Consider the following 15,797-nt stretch of genomic DNA (forward strand, 5'->3'; position numbering starts at 1 on the left):
ATGTGCCATCAGCCTGGCTAAATTTTCTATTTTTTTGGTGAAGATGAGGTCTTGTTATGTTGTCCAGGCTGGTCTCAAACTCCTGGGCTCAAGCAATCCTCCTGCCTCTGCCTCCCAAAGTGCAGAGACGATAGGCAGGAGCCATTCCAGCATCTCATATGATGTGGTTGTTGAAATCGACTCTCTCGGGAACATTTAACAATAGCTAAAACAGTGAGTGGGCACTGGGTGTGTGCTTCAGAAGCTCAGGCTCTTACTTATATTGTTAGATTCTCTCAAAATCCCTGGAGGTGGGGAATTTCCTTGAGGTGGGGGTTTTCCACGCTTTCCAGATGAGGGCTGTACGCTCATTGACTAGAGGCACCGTGTCTAAGTGTCTGAGGCTTAATTCCCATTCTCTAGAAGAGCAGCTGACTATGTGTATGTCAGTGGGAAAGGGGAGAGCCCAGAAAATCATTGCAGTTTATCACAGCCAGCCCCACCCACTCCATCACTGCAGAAACTGAGCCTCCACTATCTTGGAGTTTCCTTGAAGAGTTCCCAGTCTTGGTGAAATATGGGATGGACGGCCAGGCACAGTGGCTCACGCCTGTGATCCCAGCACTTTGGGAGGCCAAGGTGGGTGGATCACTTTAGGTCAGGAGTCTGAGACCAGCCTGACCAACATGGTGAAACCCCATCTCTACTAAAAATACAAAAATTAGCCTGGCGTGGTGGCGCATGCCTGTAATCCCAGCTACTTGGGAGACTGACGTAGGAGAATCTCTTGAACCCAGGAGGTGGAGCTTGCAGTGAGCTGAGATTGCGCCACTGCATTCCATCCTGGGCAACAGAGCGAGACTCTGTCTCAAAAATAATAATAATAAGAAGAAGAAATATGGGATGGAATTTCCATTGGATGTTAAAGATCCTTCCAAAATAGGTATTTTCCACAGAAAATGTTATATTTGGTCTGACAACTCCTTGCAAAAATGAACTCAAATGGTCAGGAATATTTGTTGCTCTAGGTTTTCAGAAGCAGAATGGGCATCCTTTCTTAGAATACATTCTGGGCCCCTCAGGGTGTTCAGGGTGGGAATAAAGTATATAAAATGAGAAGTCAAAACAAGGAAGAGGTACTAGGGGGGAAGCTGGGCAGAGGAAAGGAACCCTTGGGAGGCCCAAACTTTAATGCTCTGGTTCATAAAATGCAAAAAAAAAAAAAAAAAAATCCATTCTCATCCCTCCTGTCCTGTTATTGTCAAGATGCTAGCTCCTTGGACAATTCAGGATACACCAAGCTTTCTCCCCGGATAGCCGCAAGTTTAAGGGCAGGAAATGGCCTTGGACTGGGTGTCTTTGCTGAGAGAACAGCAGCACTTTGATCCAAGATGTCCGAAAGACAAAGCAGAAGTTCATGAGAAACAGAGGCCCCAGCATCACTTGGGGTGGCGGGGAGGGACCTGTGCAGCTTGCGCCATGGACACCTCGTTAGTGCATAGGAGTGCATCAGTTTTACAGAAACGGGGCTCCATCTAGCCCAAAGGGAGAACGCCCAGGCTGTGATCAAAGGATTGAGGGTAGGACATCAAAGGTTAGGGACTTTCCCGAGTGGAAAATATGGGAAGGGATTGGGTCAAAACCAGTCACACGTGGGGAAGAAACATTAGGCCTTACAGAGAATGTGGGCGAGATTTGGTAAGACGTCAAAACTTAACCAGATCCAAGTGGGCATATTTAGGGGAAAACCAGAAGTCATAGTTCATTGGAAACAGACAGATACGGTCAACGAATCTTCATGTATCTGGGGAGTGCAAATATCACGTTATTCCTTATTGTGTGTCAGAAATACGCAAGCCCACACTGTGTTGAGTATCTGCGTGGGAGTGGGAGATGTTCAGGCCTGCACACAACCTATCTGTGCCTCAGCTCTTCTTGTGGAAAAGTGCTATAGAAACAGCACAAGATCTGGACCATCCAACTCACCAACCCACCCCAGCTGGAATTCAGTAGGCAGTCCCCTGACCCTGTTATTCCTCTGAATATGAGAAAGGCAGAGATAATAGAATAGGAGGGCGATGGTTTCAATCCACAGGGCTCTTTGGATGAGAAAACATGGGGGTGTTGTTAGGTAGCCCTGGTCTGCTTGATATTTCATTTCTGCGCAGGCGCAGTGGCACATGCCTGTAATCCTGGCACTTTGGGAGGCTGAGGCAGGTGGATCACTTGAGGTCAGGAGTTCGAGAGTAGCCTGGCCAACATGGTGAAACCCCACCTCTGCCCAAAATACAAAAATTAGCTATGTGTGGTGGTGCACGCCTGTAATCCCAGCTACTTGGGAGGCTGAGACAGGAAAATCACTTGAACCTGCGAGGCAGAGGCTGCAGTGAGCTGAGATTGCGCCACTGCGACAGGTGTGGGCCATAGCACAGAGCCTGGTAACCGCCATTCTATTCTCTGTTTCTATGTATTTGAGTTTTTTTCAGGTTCCACATATAAATGAGATCATGCAGTATTTGTCCTTCTGTGTCTGGCTTAGTTCACTTAGCATAACATCCTCCAGATTCATCCAAATGGCAGGGTCTCCTCCTTTTTGAAGGCTGTATAGTATTCTGTTGTATTGTATACCAAGTATCTTTATCTATTCATCACTGCTGGACACTTAAGGTGTTTCTATGTCTTGGCTATGGTGAATAATGCCACAATGAACCTAGTCCAAAATGGGAAGTCCTCAAATATCCATCAATGTTAAATCATTAAGTAAATAGTGGTATTTATTCACAATTTATTTCATAGATGGAATGCTACACAATGGTAAAAATGAACAAAGTTTAGCCATACACAATAAGGCGGATGATTCACAACCACAATGGTAAATCAGAACAGCTGGGCCGGGCACAGTGGCTCACACCAGTAATCTTTGGGAGGCTGAGGTGGGAGGATTGCTTGAGCCCAGGAGTTCGAGACCAGCCTGGGCAACATAGCGAGACCCTGTCTTTTTAAAAAATACAAAAATTAGGCAGATGTAGAAGCACACCAGGTACTTGAGAGGCTTAGGTCGGAGGATTGCTTGAGTGCGAGAGTTCGAGGCTGCAGTGAGCTGTGATGGTGCCACTGCACTCAGGCCTGAGCAACAGGGCAAAACCCTGTTTCAAAAACAAAAAAGGAAGAAGAAGAACCCTAAACAAAAGAATTCTAAGTGTATCGTTCTATTAGTATGATGTTCAGAAACTGGCAAAACGAGAGCTTTTGGGAATATGCACTCAAGTAGTAAAACTCTAAAGAAAAGCAAAGGGGCTGGGCGCAGTGGCTGATGCCTGTAATCTCAGCACTTTGGGAGGCCAAGGCGGGTGGATCCCTTGAGGCAGGAGTTCGAGACCAGCCTGGCCAACATGGTGAAACCCCGTCTCTACTAAAAATACAAAAATTAGCCGGGCATGGTGGCACGCACCTGTAATCTCAGCTACTCAGGAGGCTGAGGCAGGAGAATCACTTGAACCTGGGAGATGGAGGTTGCAGTGAGCCCAGATTGTGCCACTGCACTCCAACCTGGGTGACAGAGCTAGACTCTGCCCACCCACCCCCGAAAAAAAGCAAAGGAAGGGAAGAGGGCAGTGCTTGTCTTCAAGAGGAAGAGGGTTTGGTGGGAAGACACTTGTGGTGTCTAGGGGTGCTGACCGCATGCTTTTTCTTGATCTCAGTAGCGGTTGCAAGGTGTATACTTTATAATTACATATTAAGCTGTGCATTCATATTTTAGTCCCTTTTCTGTGTGTATCATCTGTCATAAAAAGGTTTTAAAAAACATGAAGCAACAAAGAAAAAATTGCTGATGGACACTTATGTGTCTTCACACAAGATATGAAAGAACTTTACAAGAAAAACTTAAAAAAAGAAATAGAGATGGGATCTCACCATCTTGCCCAGGCTGGTCTCAAACTCCTGGGCTCAAGCAGTCCTCCGACCTCAGCCTCCCAAAGTCCTAGGATTACAGGTGTGAACCACTGTGACCAGCACCCCCCACCAAAAAAAAAAAAAAAAACCCTTTACTTTAAAAAATGCCTAAATGAGGCCGTGCGCGTGGCTCACGCCTGTAATCCCAGCACTTTGGGAGGCTGAAGCATGCAGATCATGAGGTCAGGAGACTGAGACCATCCTGGCTAACACGGTGAAACGCCATCTCTACTAAAAATACAAAAAATTAGCTGGGTGTGGTGGCGGGGGCCTGTAGTCCCAGCTACTCAGGAGGCTGAGGCAGGAGGATTGCTTGAGTCCAGGAGTTGGAGGCTACAATGAGTATGACGGCAGCCTGGGATAGTGCAACCCTGTCTCTAATAAATAATAAAATTAAATAAAAAAAATAAAAATGTAAGGGAATGATAACCATCAAACAAAGGGCAACGGAGACTTCTGAAAGGAAGACAAAAGTGGAATGGGGAGGGGCCCAAGGCAGTCACAGGGTACTCCCTGGTAATGTGCTGATTCTCAAACTGAGTTGGTGGATGGAGTTAGGGGGTCGTTTTATTGTTCTACACCCCATATCTTATAACATTTTACTGTTATACATTATAACCCACATCTGCAGGGTATATGTCAATTCTCATATAATAAAACTGGCAAGGTGGCTCATGCCTGCAATCCCACCACTTTTGGAGGCTGAGGTGGGAGGATCACTTGAGGTCAGGAGTTTGGGACCAGCCTGGCCAACATGGTGAAACCCCGTTTCTACTAAAAAAATTAGCCAGGCATGGTGATGCATGCCTGTAATCCCAGCTACTTGGGAGGCTGAAGCCAGAGAATTGCTTGAACCTGGGCAGTAGAGGTTGCAGTGAACTGAGATCGTGACATTGCACTCCAGCCGGGCAACAGAGCGAGAGTCCATCCCAGAAAAAAAAAAAACAAAAAAAACCCCCAAAAAAACTGGAAAAGTAAGAGAAAAGTTCCCAGACCTCAGCCTTGGGGAATGCCAGCTTTCACGGACCAGGGAGAGGGGCAGGAGTTGTGCACGAAACGAGATGGAGCTGCATGAGGTGGGAGAAGAGGAAACTGTGACATCGCAGTGGCCAAGGGAGCCTTCCAGGAGGAAGAAGCGTCTCCCAGGGTCAGGGCTTCTAAGAGCAGCTGGGGAAGACGAGGACTGGAATTTGGATTTGGCCACCTGGGGGTGTTTTCTGAACTTGGAGGAGCATTCTTGTGCCCCTACGATGCTTGCAGCGGCTAAGGACTCCAGACCTGCAGAGTCTGTCCTGAGACAGGTCAGACCTCGGCGGTGGGATGGGAAAGGGGGCCTCTCTGTCTAGAGACTTGCGCTCCGATGTAGTTGGAGGTGCTACACTGTGGCTGGCCACAGACCAACACGAGCAATGGACCACGAGAGGCCTGGGGTAGTTAGCCTTTCCTTCCTGTGCAGCCAAGAGCGGAAGGATGAGAGGGGTTCTTTCTGCCTCCTCCTTGGCATGAGCACCTCCACCTCCATGCCCACTCTGTCCTTTCTCCCAGGAGCAGCTGGCCGGAGAGTAACACGACTCCAGCCGGACATGGTCATGACTATTTCAGCCTGCAAGGTCATGACTCTCTGGCCCAGCTAGGACTCCTAGGGGAAAGGAAGTGCCTGGTCTACCGCCCTTCCCCTGCAAGTCTGAATGCTGTGTGGACAGAAGGAGGAGGACCCCATAAGGTAGGGGTATTGGAGTACTCGGGTGCCTGGGAAGATCCAAGCCCGGCCTATAGGGTCAAGGTCTTTTCCAAAACAGGGGAAACCCTTTCTGGTTCCCGAAGGTCCTCCCTTCCCTATTCGCTGGACAGGTGGGTGCCAAGAAGCCCCTGTCTTGAGGACAGAGAGACTGCGGTCTGGCCTCCCCAGACCCAGGCAGCCTCTAACATCACAGCCGCAGAGCAGAAACTGGCCTGGCTTCCTCCCAGGCCCAGAAGGCCCCAGCTGGCCACCTCCCTTTGTTTGTCTTGGGAGGGGCAACTGCTAAGCAAACAGGGAAGGGGAATCCCGATTCGGCCTCTCTGTCTGTCCGGCTAGCCGTTACCCAGGCCCGGGCTCTGGTGCCCACTGAGGCCTGGCTCCTTCCTGACCCTTTGTGTGGAAGGGACACAGGGCAGGAGTGGGTACAGAGAACACCCAGGGCTTTCCGAAAAAAATAGCCCAGGCCTCCCACAGATGAGAGAGGAGCTATGTGGTTCGGTAAACCTCAGTTCCAGCTACAGGCAAATGGGATTAACTGAGCACTTACTGTGTTGGGGCCCTGGCCTAGCCCCGTGCATGCCAGAGCCCTCCAGATACTGCCGGGCCACCCTGCGGGGTCCTATCAGATCTCGAGTCTCCAAAAGAGGAAACAGGCTTGGGGTCATAAGGGAATGAGGTTAGCAGGGGTGGTAATCCCACCCAGATCTCTCTGACTCTCAGATCACGGTTTTTTGTTTTTTTTTTTTTCTGAGACAGGGTCTCGCTCTGTTGCCCAGGCTGGAGTGCAATGGCACAATCATAGCTCACTGCAGCCTCAAATTCCGGGATTCTCATGTGATCCTACCGCCTCAGCCTCCCGAGTAGCCAGGGCTATAGGGACGTGCCACCATGCCTAGCTAATTTTTAACTTTTTGTAGAGATAGGGTCTTGCTATGCTGCCCAGACTGGTCTCAAACTCCTGACTTCAAGTGATCCTTCTGCCTCAGCCTCCCAGAGAGCTGGGATTACAGGCATGAGCCACTGCGCCTGGTCCCCAACTGTGCTCTTAATCATAGCTCATTTCTCTTAGTGGAGCCACGGGGGAAGGTGGTAAGGGGGCTTAAGCGGGAGCTCTATCCCTCATCTCTCTTTTCTCTTTCCCAGAGACCATACCGCTGTTCCAGACCCTCTCCATGGATGATGTCCTGCCCCTGATGCCTTGGGAGACCCTGTTGGCACAAGGCAGTCCCCAGGGCTCGCCTGACCTCCCAGCAGGGCAGCGGAAGCAGCAGCCACAGGGTGACAGGGCCCAGGGCCTGGCCTCTGAGTCCTGGAAGTTCCTGGAGGTGCCCATCATTCACATAACGCCATCCAGTGATGGGGAGTCCCCCGCCTGCACCCCAACCCCCCGACGCCGGCAGCAGCAGAGGATGCCAGACCTGCAGAGTCTGTCCCAGGACAGGTCAGACCTGGGCAGTGGGACAGGAAAGAGGGTCTCTCTGTCTAGGGAGGGTTCTCTCTGTCAAGGGTGGGTTCCTTGTGGCTGCGGGTCAGAGCACAACCTTAGCCCCACAGAGGGCTGACTCAAAGCCACGAAACAGAAGCACAAACAAAAGGTAAAAACTGAGGGTGTGCGTTGGGACAACCAGCTATGAGTGAGCTCAGCTGAGTTCTGCCTAGTAAGAGTGGAGGGGAAGCTGGGCGCGGTGGCTCACGCCTGTAATCCCAGCACTTTGGGAGGCCGAAGCTGGTGGATCACCTGAGGTCGACAGTTCAAGACCAGCCTGGCCAACATGGTAAAACCCCATCTTGACTAAAAACACAAAATTAGCCAGCGATGGTGATGGATGCCTGTAATCCAAGCTATTCAGGAGGCTGGGGCAGGCGGTTTGCTTGAACCTGGTAGGCGGAGGTTGCAGTGAGCCGAGATTGTGCCACTGCTCCAGCCTGGGCGTCAGAGCAAGACTCTGTCTCAAAAAAAAAAAAAAAAAAAAAGAGTGGATGGGTGGAGAGGGACCACACCCAGTGTTTTTCAAACTGTATGTCAAGACCCATTTAAGGGCCATAAAACTAATATAGTGAATTGCAATCAGCCCTTGTTTTTTGTTTTTTTCTTTTTGAGACAGCATCTCTCTGTCACCCAGGCTGAAGTGCAGTGGCATGATCTTGGCTCACTGCAACTTCCATTGCTCCCCTCTCCACCCAGCAGCTGGGACCACAGATGTGCACCACCACACCTGTCTATTTTTTTTGTATTTTTAGTAGAGACGAGGTCTGACCATGTTGCCCAGGCTGGTCTTGAACTCCTGAGCTCAGGTGATGCACCCTCCTCGGCCTCCCAAAGTGCTGGGATTGTGAGATGAGGCACCCGGCCGCAATCAGCACTTCTTTATCCAAATCAAAATAAAATAGAATTGCAAATAACACCATGCGTGAGGCCTAATGAGGGTAAGTGTGGTTTCTTACAACTTCTGTGGCATTATGTGTATTTCTAAGTGCGTGCTGGAAGCCCATGTGAAAGGTATTTCCTGCTGTAGATCACAGGCCAAAAAAACAAAACAAAAAAAAAAAAAAAAAAAAAAAAAAAAGAAGAAGAAGAAGAAAAACAAAGAAAAAAAGAAAGTTTAAACAAAACTTCTGAAAAGAAACACTATCTCTGGTACAAGGAGACAGGAAATGGGAGGTTCAGGGCCATAGGGGGAAGAGGAAAGAACTCTACCGACCCTGAATAGAACAAGCAGCCACTGTGGTTTCTTCCAACAAGGGACACTCGATAAGAGTTAAAGTTTAGGAAGCAGAGCTTTGTGCATGGATGTGGAGAAATCGCAGAAACAATGATAATGGGGGACAGCAAGTTGCAAATGAAACAGAGGGAGCCTAATCGTGTATCTTTTAAAAAAGATACTGGATAATAGGTGATAGTGTTGGTGGATGCCTCGTGATGTAGAAAAAGGACAGAAAAGTACACAGGGTCCAGGCGTGCTGGCTCATGCCTGTAATCCCAGCACTTTGGGAGGCCGAGGCGGGCAGATTAACCTGAGATCAGGAGTTCAAGACCATCCTGACCAACACAGTGAAACCCCATCTCTACTAAAAATACAAAAATTAGCCAGGCATGGTGGCGCATGCCTGTAATCCCAGCTATTCAGGAAGTTGGGGCAAGAGAATCGCTTGAACCGAGGAGGTGGAGGCTGCAGTGAGCCAAGATCGAGCCACTGCACCACTCCAGCCTGAGCGACAGAGCAAGACCTTGTCTCAAAAAAAAAAAAAAAAAAAAAGCACAGGAAGGAAACACACCAACTGCATGGCAGGCAGAAGGCTCCTTGGGGGGCACGGGAAGGGAAAGGAGGGATGGGGAGCCAGGCCTTTGGTTGTAAGTGTAATCATTTATTTCTTTTAAAAAAAGGACCTGAAGCAAAATGGCAAAATGTCCACATCTATTCTATATAGGTACAGGGGACATAGAGGACTGTTATATTTTCTTCCTTTTTTTTTTTTTTTGAGATGGAGTCTTGCTCTGTTGTCCAGGCTGGAGCGCAGTGGTGCGATCCTGGCTCACTGCCACTTCCACCTCCCGGGTTCAAGCAATTCTCCTGCCTCAGCCTCCTGGGTAGCTGGGATTACAGGTGCAAGCCACTACACCTGGCTAATTTTTTTGTATTTTTGATAGAGATGGGGTTTCACTCTGTTGGCCAGGCTGGTCTTGAACTCCTGATAGGTGATCCACCCTCCTTGGCCTCCCAAAGTGCTGGGATTACAGGTGTGAGCCAACGCGCCTGACCTGAAATAAATATTATTTAATTAAAAAACTAAAAGCATTACACTAGAAGAAACAGACCAAAGAGAAATCTAAAGAGATCAGTTGGACAGAGGAAGGTGGTATGAGGAGGGCCTCTCTTACATTGGCCGGTGGGAGGCAGCAAATGTCAGATGGTGGATGGGGGTTTTAGAGGTGGGGGGTAGCATGAGAGGTAGGGCACGGCGATGGGGGGGGGGTGCTATCCATGCAGAGGGAATAGCCAGTGCAAAGGTCTTGGGGTAGGAGGCAGGAAGGTGCCTGGTGAGTTAGAAGAACAGCGGGTAGGCTGGATGGAGGGTGTGAGCCAGGGGGAGATGAGGAGCTGAAGTCAGAGAGCTGACAGGGGCCTTGGGTGCCAAGGTGAGGACTTTGCTTTTACCTGGAGTGAGGTACAGCTGGGGCAGGGCTCTGAGCCAGGAGGGTAGTTAACTGACTCAGGTGGTCCCAGGCTCTCTCTGGCTGCAGGTGAGAACAGACAGTAGGGGCAGGGATGGGAGCAGGGAGATCAGGCAGGAGAGGATGGAGGCTGGGCCAGGGCGTGGGCAGCGGAGGAAGAAGAGTTTAGAATCTGGAGCGATTGATTTTATACGTGGAGCCCACAGAGTTTGTGACAGATTGGATGTGGTGTGAAGGAAAAGAGAGGGTCAGAAAAGACTCTGAAGTTCTGGGCCTGCCATTCATCAAAATGGAGAAGTCAGGTGGGCTTCTTTTGCAGGAGGAGGGGAAGGGTTGATGGAGAGGGTTGGGAAGGGAGTTTTTTCAAAAGAGGCGGGGACAGCGTACCCTGGAGAGCGCTGGGGAGCCACAGCCCCGGAGCTGTGAGGTGGGACTCGCATTTCTGTGTGGTTGGGCCAGGAGTCCAGGACACCACCTGACTCTGACCTCTTGCAGACGGGGCGGGGGAGGGGGGACGCAGGTTATGGCGTCAGGGCAGGATCGAATCCAACTCTGGCGCCTACCTACCGGGTGACCCCAACAAGTCACTTCCCATCTTAGAGGCCGGGCTTCTCCTTCCGTAAAAGGACTGATTTTGCCCGTTCCTGCGCTGTCCCCGGGAAAAGCCCTTACCACCGAGTTAGTGGGACTCCCAGCACTGGGGTGATGAGCGCAAGGTCTCAGCACAGATAAGAGCCAGGGAGGCTGGATTCTGACTTGGTACTTGGCCTGGCTGACCAAAACTGGGAAGTCCCTAGAAACGGAGGCACAGGACCTCCTGGGACCAGGAACCCGGGCTCAGAGACTGGGAGAGGGAAGGAGGAGGCGGCCAACCGGCCCCACCCCTTCCCGCCAGCTTCGGGCCCCCTCCCCCATACACACACCTCGGTTTCCCAGCATCTCCGGTCCTCCCCCACCTTCGCCCCGGCTCTCAGGTTCCTCCCTGGGAGGTCCAGGAGCTTCTGGCCAGGGGCATAGTAGTTGCTAGGGACCCTTTTCTAGGTACTAGGGGAGGGGGCTCCCCAACCTGCGGGCAGGCAGCTGCCTCCACGATGTTTGGTTTTAATAAAGTCTCTTTGTTTCCTTCTCTGTCTCTCTGCCCCTCTGTTTTCCCTTCTCTGTCCAGTCCCTCTCTCCCCGGCTTCTCCCTCCTTCTAGGCCTCTGCGGCCCCTCCCCGCCTTCCCTCCCGGGCTGGGGGCGGCGCCGTGACGCGGCGGGGCGGGGGAAGGAAGGGGGTGTCGCTGACGCCGCGGCGGCCTCCGGCGGCTCCGGCCTTTTGTGCGGGCGGTTGGGTCGGGTGGGGGCGGCGGCCGCGGAAGGCCAGGCCGGTGCCCTGCGGGGACGCCCAGCGCAGCCCAGCCCCGCGCAGCCCAGCCCTGCCCTGCCCTGCCCTGCGCCCGGGGCGCGCCCACCGCGCCGCATCAATGTTCGAGTAAGGACCGGGCGACTAGAGCTCAGGGACCGGGCGCGCGGGGGAGGCCACCGGAGGGAGGGGGCACCGCGGGCTTGGGGAGGGGGCGGCGCGGCCGCTGCAGAGGTCGGGGGCCTCTGCACATGGCTCTGGCCGGGGCGATCGGGGTGGGGGCGGGGCAGGGGGCCCCCGGGCGAGGGGTGCAGCTGGGGAGTGGGGCGCGGACGCAGGGCAGGGCCCGGGGTCTGGGTCGCCACTGCCGGCCCGCGACGCACTGGGTTGCGGGGTTTGGCTGGGGGCCCGCGGGTTCATCTCGCGGGGAGGGCCCTCAGGCCTGGCAACCCCCTTCCTGGTAAGCCAGGGGTGAGCGCGAGGCCGAACTGGGGCTCCGGCCTGGGATGGAGACAGGATCGGGACCAGCCCAGGCCCACAGGCCGCGGAGCCCTGGGCGCGCCGGGAGTAGGCAGCCCCCTCCTGCCTGGGCCCCCTCCCACCGTCCTTGGCTGTTGCGGGTCTCGGGGCTGCCGGGGGTGGGGGCTTCCTGCGTCTCTCCAGGACCGCGTGCTTGAGATCATGGAGGGCGGGGGGTCCTGTGTGCTCGGAATTGACTTCTTACTCCCCTTCCGGTCCAGGTGGGCGCATGTGCTTCCGACTGTGAATTGTCTTGCAAATGTGTGTACGTGTGTCTGGGGCTGCTAGCCTGCAGCAGCTTTGGGCCTCTGATAGAGTTCCTGCGTGTAACTTAACCACTAATTCTGACCGCGGCTCTGTGTGTTACTGTAAGTTACCTGTGTGTGTCTGGGGCTCCAAATCTGTGGCTGTGAGCAGCTGGTTGTGTGCGTGTTGTGTCTCATTCCATCTGTAGCTCCCTGTGCAAATATAAATTACCCCTGTGTGTCTGAGTGTGACGTTGGAGTGTGTATACATGTGTCTGGAGTTACCGTGTGTAGCAGCTCTGATCCTTCTTGGGCTGTGTGTGTTTTACCATTAATTCTATCTGTAGCTCCAAGCGTCGCTGTAAGTTACCAGTGTGCGTCCCATTGTGACTTGGTGGTGTGTGTACAAGTGTGCCTGGGGCTCTGGGTTCTACCATGACCCTCTGTGCCTGCATATGCCTGTAATTTAGCTCTGAAACGCTCTTCTTCTTTTTTTTTTTTTTCTTTTGAAATAGAGTCTGGCTCTGTCGCCCAGGCTAGAGTGCAGTGGCACGATCTCGGCCCACTGCAACCTCCTCCTGCTGGGTTCAAGCAATTCTCCTGCCTCAGCCTCCTGAGTAGCTGGGATTACAGGCGTGTGCCACCACGCCTGGCTAAGTTTTGTATTTTTAGTAGAGATGGGGTTTCACCATGTTGGCCAGGCTGATCTCGAACTCCTGACCTCAGGTGATCCACCCACCTCGGCCTCCCAAAGTGCTGAGATTACAGGCTTAAGCCACCGCGCCTGGCTTGAAACTCTCATTTAGCTCTGTGTGCCAATGTAAGTTACATTTGTGACATTGTTGTGTGTCTGGGGCTCTGTGAGTGTGGCTGTAACTTAATCTGATTCCATCTTTGTGTGAACATTCCCTTGTGTATTCCTTTGTGACAGTATTGAGTGGTGCCTAGGCTTCTCTGTGTACAGCTGAGACCCTTTGTGGTTTTGTGTGTGTGTGTGTGAACAGTGTGAGACCCCTTGTGGCTCTCTGTAGGCTTGGAACCCTCCCTTCTAAGACCCTGGGAGTACCCAGGGCACTTTGGAGACAATAATGATAACTGACGTTGTCCACCTGTTACAGTTAGTATAGCATGTGCCACGCATTATTCCACTACCTGGCCACTGTGTCCTCGAGATCCAGGCCCTGCTCGGCTGCATTATTCCCAAGTCCTGCTTGACTGTGTGAGCATCAGGGCTCTCCACCAGCTACAGCCACTGACACCTCCACCCCTTGCCACTTTACCTTTTCTTTTCCTTTTTCTCTTTCTTTTAGACGCAGTCTCGCTCTGTCACCCAGGCTGGAGTGCAGTGGCACGATCTCGGCTCACTGCAACCTCCGCCTCCTGGGTTCAAGCGATTCTTCTGCCTCAGCCTCCCGAGTAGCTGGGATTACAGGTGCGTGCCACCACACCTGGCTAATTTTTGTATTTTTGGTAGAGACGGGGTTTCACCATGTTGGCCAGGCTGGTCTCAAACTCCTGACCTCAGGTGATCCACCCGCCTCGGCCTCCCAAAGTGCTGGGATTACAGGCGTCAGCCACTGCGCCCAGCCCCTTGCCACTTTAGAAGTAGCCTTTTCTCTGTCTTCCCTGCCAGACGGTGAGCCCACTGCGGGCGCAGAAACAACTCAGTGGGGATGTGTTGGCTGACCGTGGGACCTGATTTACCTGGGACTATGTATGCGTCACCTGGGGTCTTTTGGGACCGGTCTTTCACTGTATGGCTGTCTTTGGCTCTTTGCTGAGACTTCCTCGTGGCTATGTATGTGAATATAATTTATCCGGGACTTTCTGTGGGTCGCTGTATGTTTCTGTGACCCTCTGCAGCTCTGTGTCTGTGTGCACACATGCATGTGTCTGGATAACTTTTCTGGGAAATTGCCATGTGACTGTAGCAGACTAGCAATGCTGCAGGTGTGTGCGTGAGTGTGTGTGTGTGTGTAATTACTCTGTGGCTTTCTGTAGCATACCTATGATGCTGTTGCTCTGTGCGTGTGCGCGCGCGTGTGTGTGTGTGTGTGTGTGCATATGAGAGAGAGAGAGAGGAAAGAGACTCCTTGCAATTGTAGGGAAATGCAGTTTACCCCTGACACCTACTGTGTGACAATCATTGAGTTTCCCTTTTATGCACACCTGTGGATGCATCCGCCCTTTTCTGACCAGAGGCTGCTCTGGGTCCATTGGGGCCTAGGAAGTTGGAGGTCAGGTGTCTGCGGAAGCAAAACAACGTCCCTTCCGAGTCTCCTCACCCCTATAACAGTCCCCCAGGCTCCTCCCTTCACTCTGCCTTCAGCTATCCTGGTTGGGCAGCCGCAGGGTCCGCCCTTGAGTACTTCCTCTTTGCCCAGCCCTGGAGCAAAAACTGGGGGTGTGGTCCCTGCCCTGTCTGTGTGCCTTGAGCCTCTCTTCAGGATTCCGGCCCCCAGGCCCTGCCCCTAGATCTGTGGCTGCGGGAAAGTAGGGCAGGTCTGTGTTTCAGGCTAGAGGGCTGAGAAAAGCAGGCAGGGGAGGATGTGGTCCTGCTGCTTAGGAGTCCCTCCCTGCTCACCAGTGCTGTCTGGGTGAAGCCAAACTCCTGACTAGGGTCACCAGGCCTGTGCACCTCCGCTACTCCCTCAGCCCCACTGGCCACCTCACTCACACTCAGACCTGCCAGGCTCAGTCCTGTCCCTGAGCTTGATGTTCTCCACCTGGAACAGTCTTCTCCCAGCCTTTGCCACATCTGTTCTTTGTCCTCAGGTGAACAAGTGGGCTTTGTTCAGGAAGGCTTTTGCTGACTCTTACTAAAGAAATTGGTTGGGCACAGTGGCTCATGCCTGTAATCCCAGCACTTTGGGAGGCCAAGGTGGGAGGATCACTTGAGGTCAGGAGTTTGAGACCAGCCTGGGCAACATAGCAAGACCCCATCACTACAAAAAAACTTTAAAAATCAGCTAGGCATGGTGGTGTGAGACTGTAGTCCCAGCTATCAGGGAAGCTAAGGCTGGAGGATCGCTTGAGCCCAAGAGTTCGGGCCTGGAGTGACCTGGGAGGCTGAGGATTGAGAATTCCTTGAGCCCAGGAGTTCGGAGCTGCCGTTAACCATGATTTTGCCACTGTACTGCAGCCAGGGTGACAGAGTGTGACCATGTCTCTAAAAAAAATTTAAAAAGCATCTCTGCCCCCCTAGTTGTCCCATCCCTTATCTCTGTGGTCCTCAAACTTGAATGTGCGTCGGAATCTCTGGCCCCACCCCAGTTCTGATTCAGAAGGTTGGGAGTGGGTCCTGGACTCTGCCTTTTGAACACTTTCCAAGTCCTGCCTGCTGCTCTCTGGGGCTCATACTGAGCAGCATTGCTTTATGGCGTTCACCAGTGTCTGAGGTCGCCATCCCTGCTCACTTGTTTTCTTACTGACGGTCTATGTTTCCCTGTTTCAGCGTCAGGTCCTTGCAGGCAGGGGCTTGTATGGGCTTTGCTCACTTCCTTGTGGCGGGTGCAGGGTATTTAGAGGTGAAAGGCTGGAGTTGAGGGTCAGTCATGGAGGCGCCTAACATCAGGCGTAGTGCTTGTGAGGTCCCTGTCAGGGTCAGCAGAGCGTCATGGACAGTGGTGCACTGGGCTGGCAGCCGCGCTGTACACTCCATCTTAGTCCGCCAGTCCCTGTGGGAGGGAAAGCAGCGTAGTTAAACCAGGTGCCCTCCAGGTACTGGGCTTTGTGGATCTCACCTCACCTCCATCTCTGTGCAACCCTAGGAGGTGGGCACTAATTCCCATCATACCCAAGAGGAAACTGAGGCACAAGAGGGTTCAGACACTGGCTCAGGG

General features: G+C 52.6%; 1 protein-coding gene and 1 long non-coding RNA gene across 8 annotated transcripts in view; one reads left to right on the forward strand and one right to left on the reverse strand.

Annotated features, from left to right (window-relative positions):
- Nucleotides 1-6,831: 6,831 nt before the first annotated feature.
- Nucleotides 6,832-15,797, forward strand: part of GRAMD1A (GRAM domain containing 1A) — a 30,470-nt gene continuing 21,504 nt past the window's right edge. For 3 of the 6 annotated variants that reach the window (XM_063600127.1, XM_024926553.3, XM_063600128.1), the window contains exon 1: nt 6,832-7,115. In XM_063600127.1, coding sequence (XP_063456197.1) covers nt 6,847-7,115 — 269 coding nt within the window. In that variant the 5' untranslated portion in view covers nt 6,832-6,846. Of the gene's footprint in view, nt 7,116-11,160; nt 11,321-15,797 lie in introns of those variants that run through there. The other 3 variants (XM_003816092.4, XM_024926555.4, XM_014342626.5) reach the window with 2 other exon arrangements.
- On the reverse strand, nt 7,139-11,044 carry LOC117976876 (uncharacterized). Of its 2 annotated transcripts, none has more exons than XR_010110877.1 (3): nt 10,772-11,044; nt 10,236-10,336; nt 7,139-9,434 (listed from the first exon to the last, which is right to left on the reverse strand). It is a non-coding gene; the product is annotated as an uncharacterized LOC117976876 (long non-coding RNA). The 2 variants fall into 2 exon arrangements; XR_004667702.3 differs by adding an exon at nt 9,832-9,911 and having other exon boundaries at nt 10,236-11,033.

The sequence above is a fragment of the Pan paniscus genome, chromosome 20 (assembly GCF_029289425.2).
Source record: "Pan paniscus chromosome 20, NHGRI_mPanPan1-v2.0_pri, whole genome shotgun sequence".
Classification (NCBI taxonomy): Eukaryota; Metazoa; Chordata; class Mammalia; order Primates; family Hominidae; genus Pan; species Pan paniscus.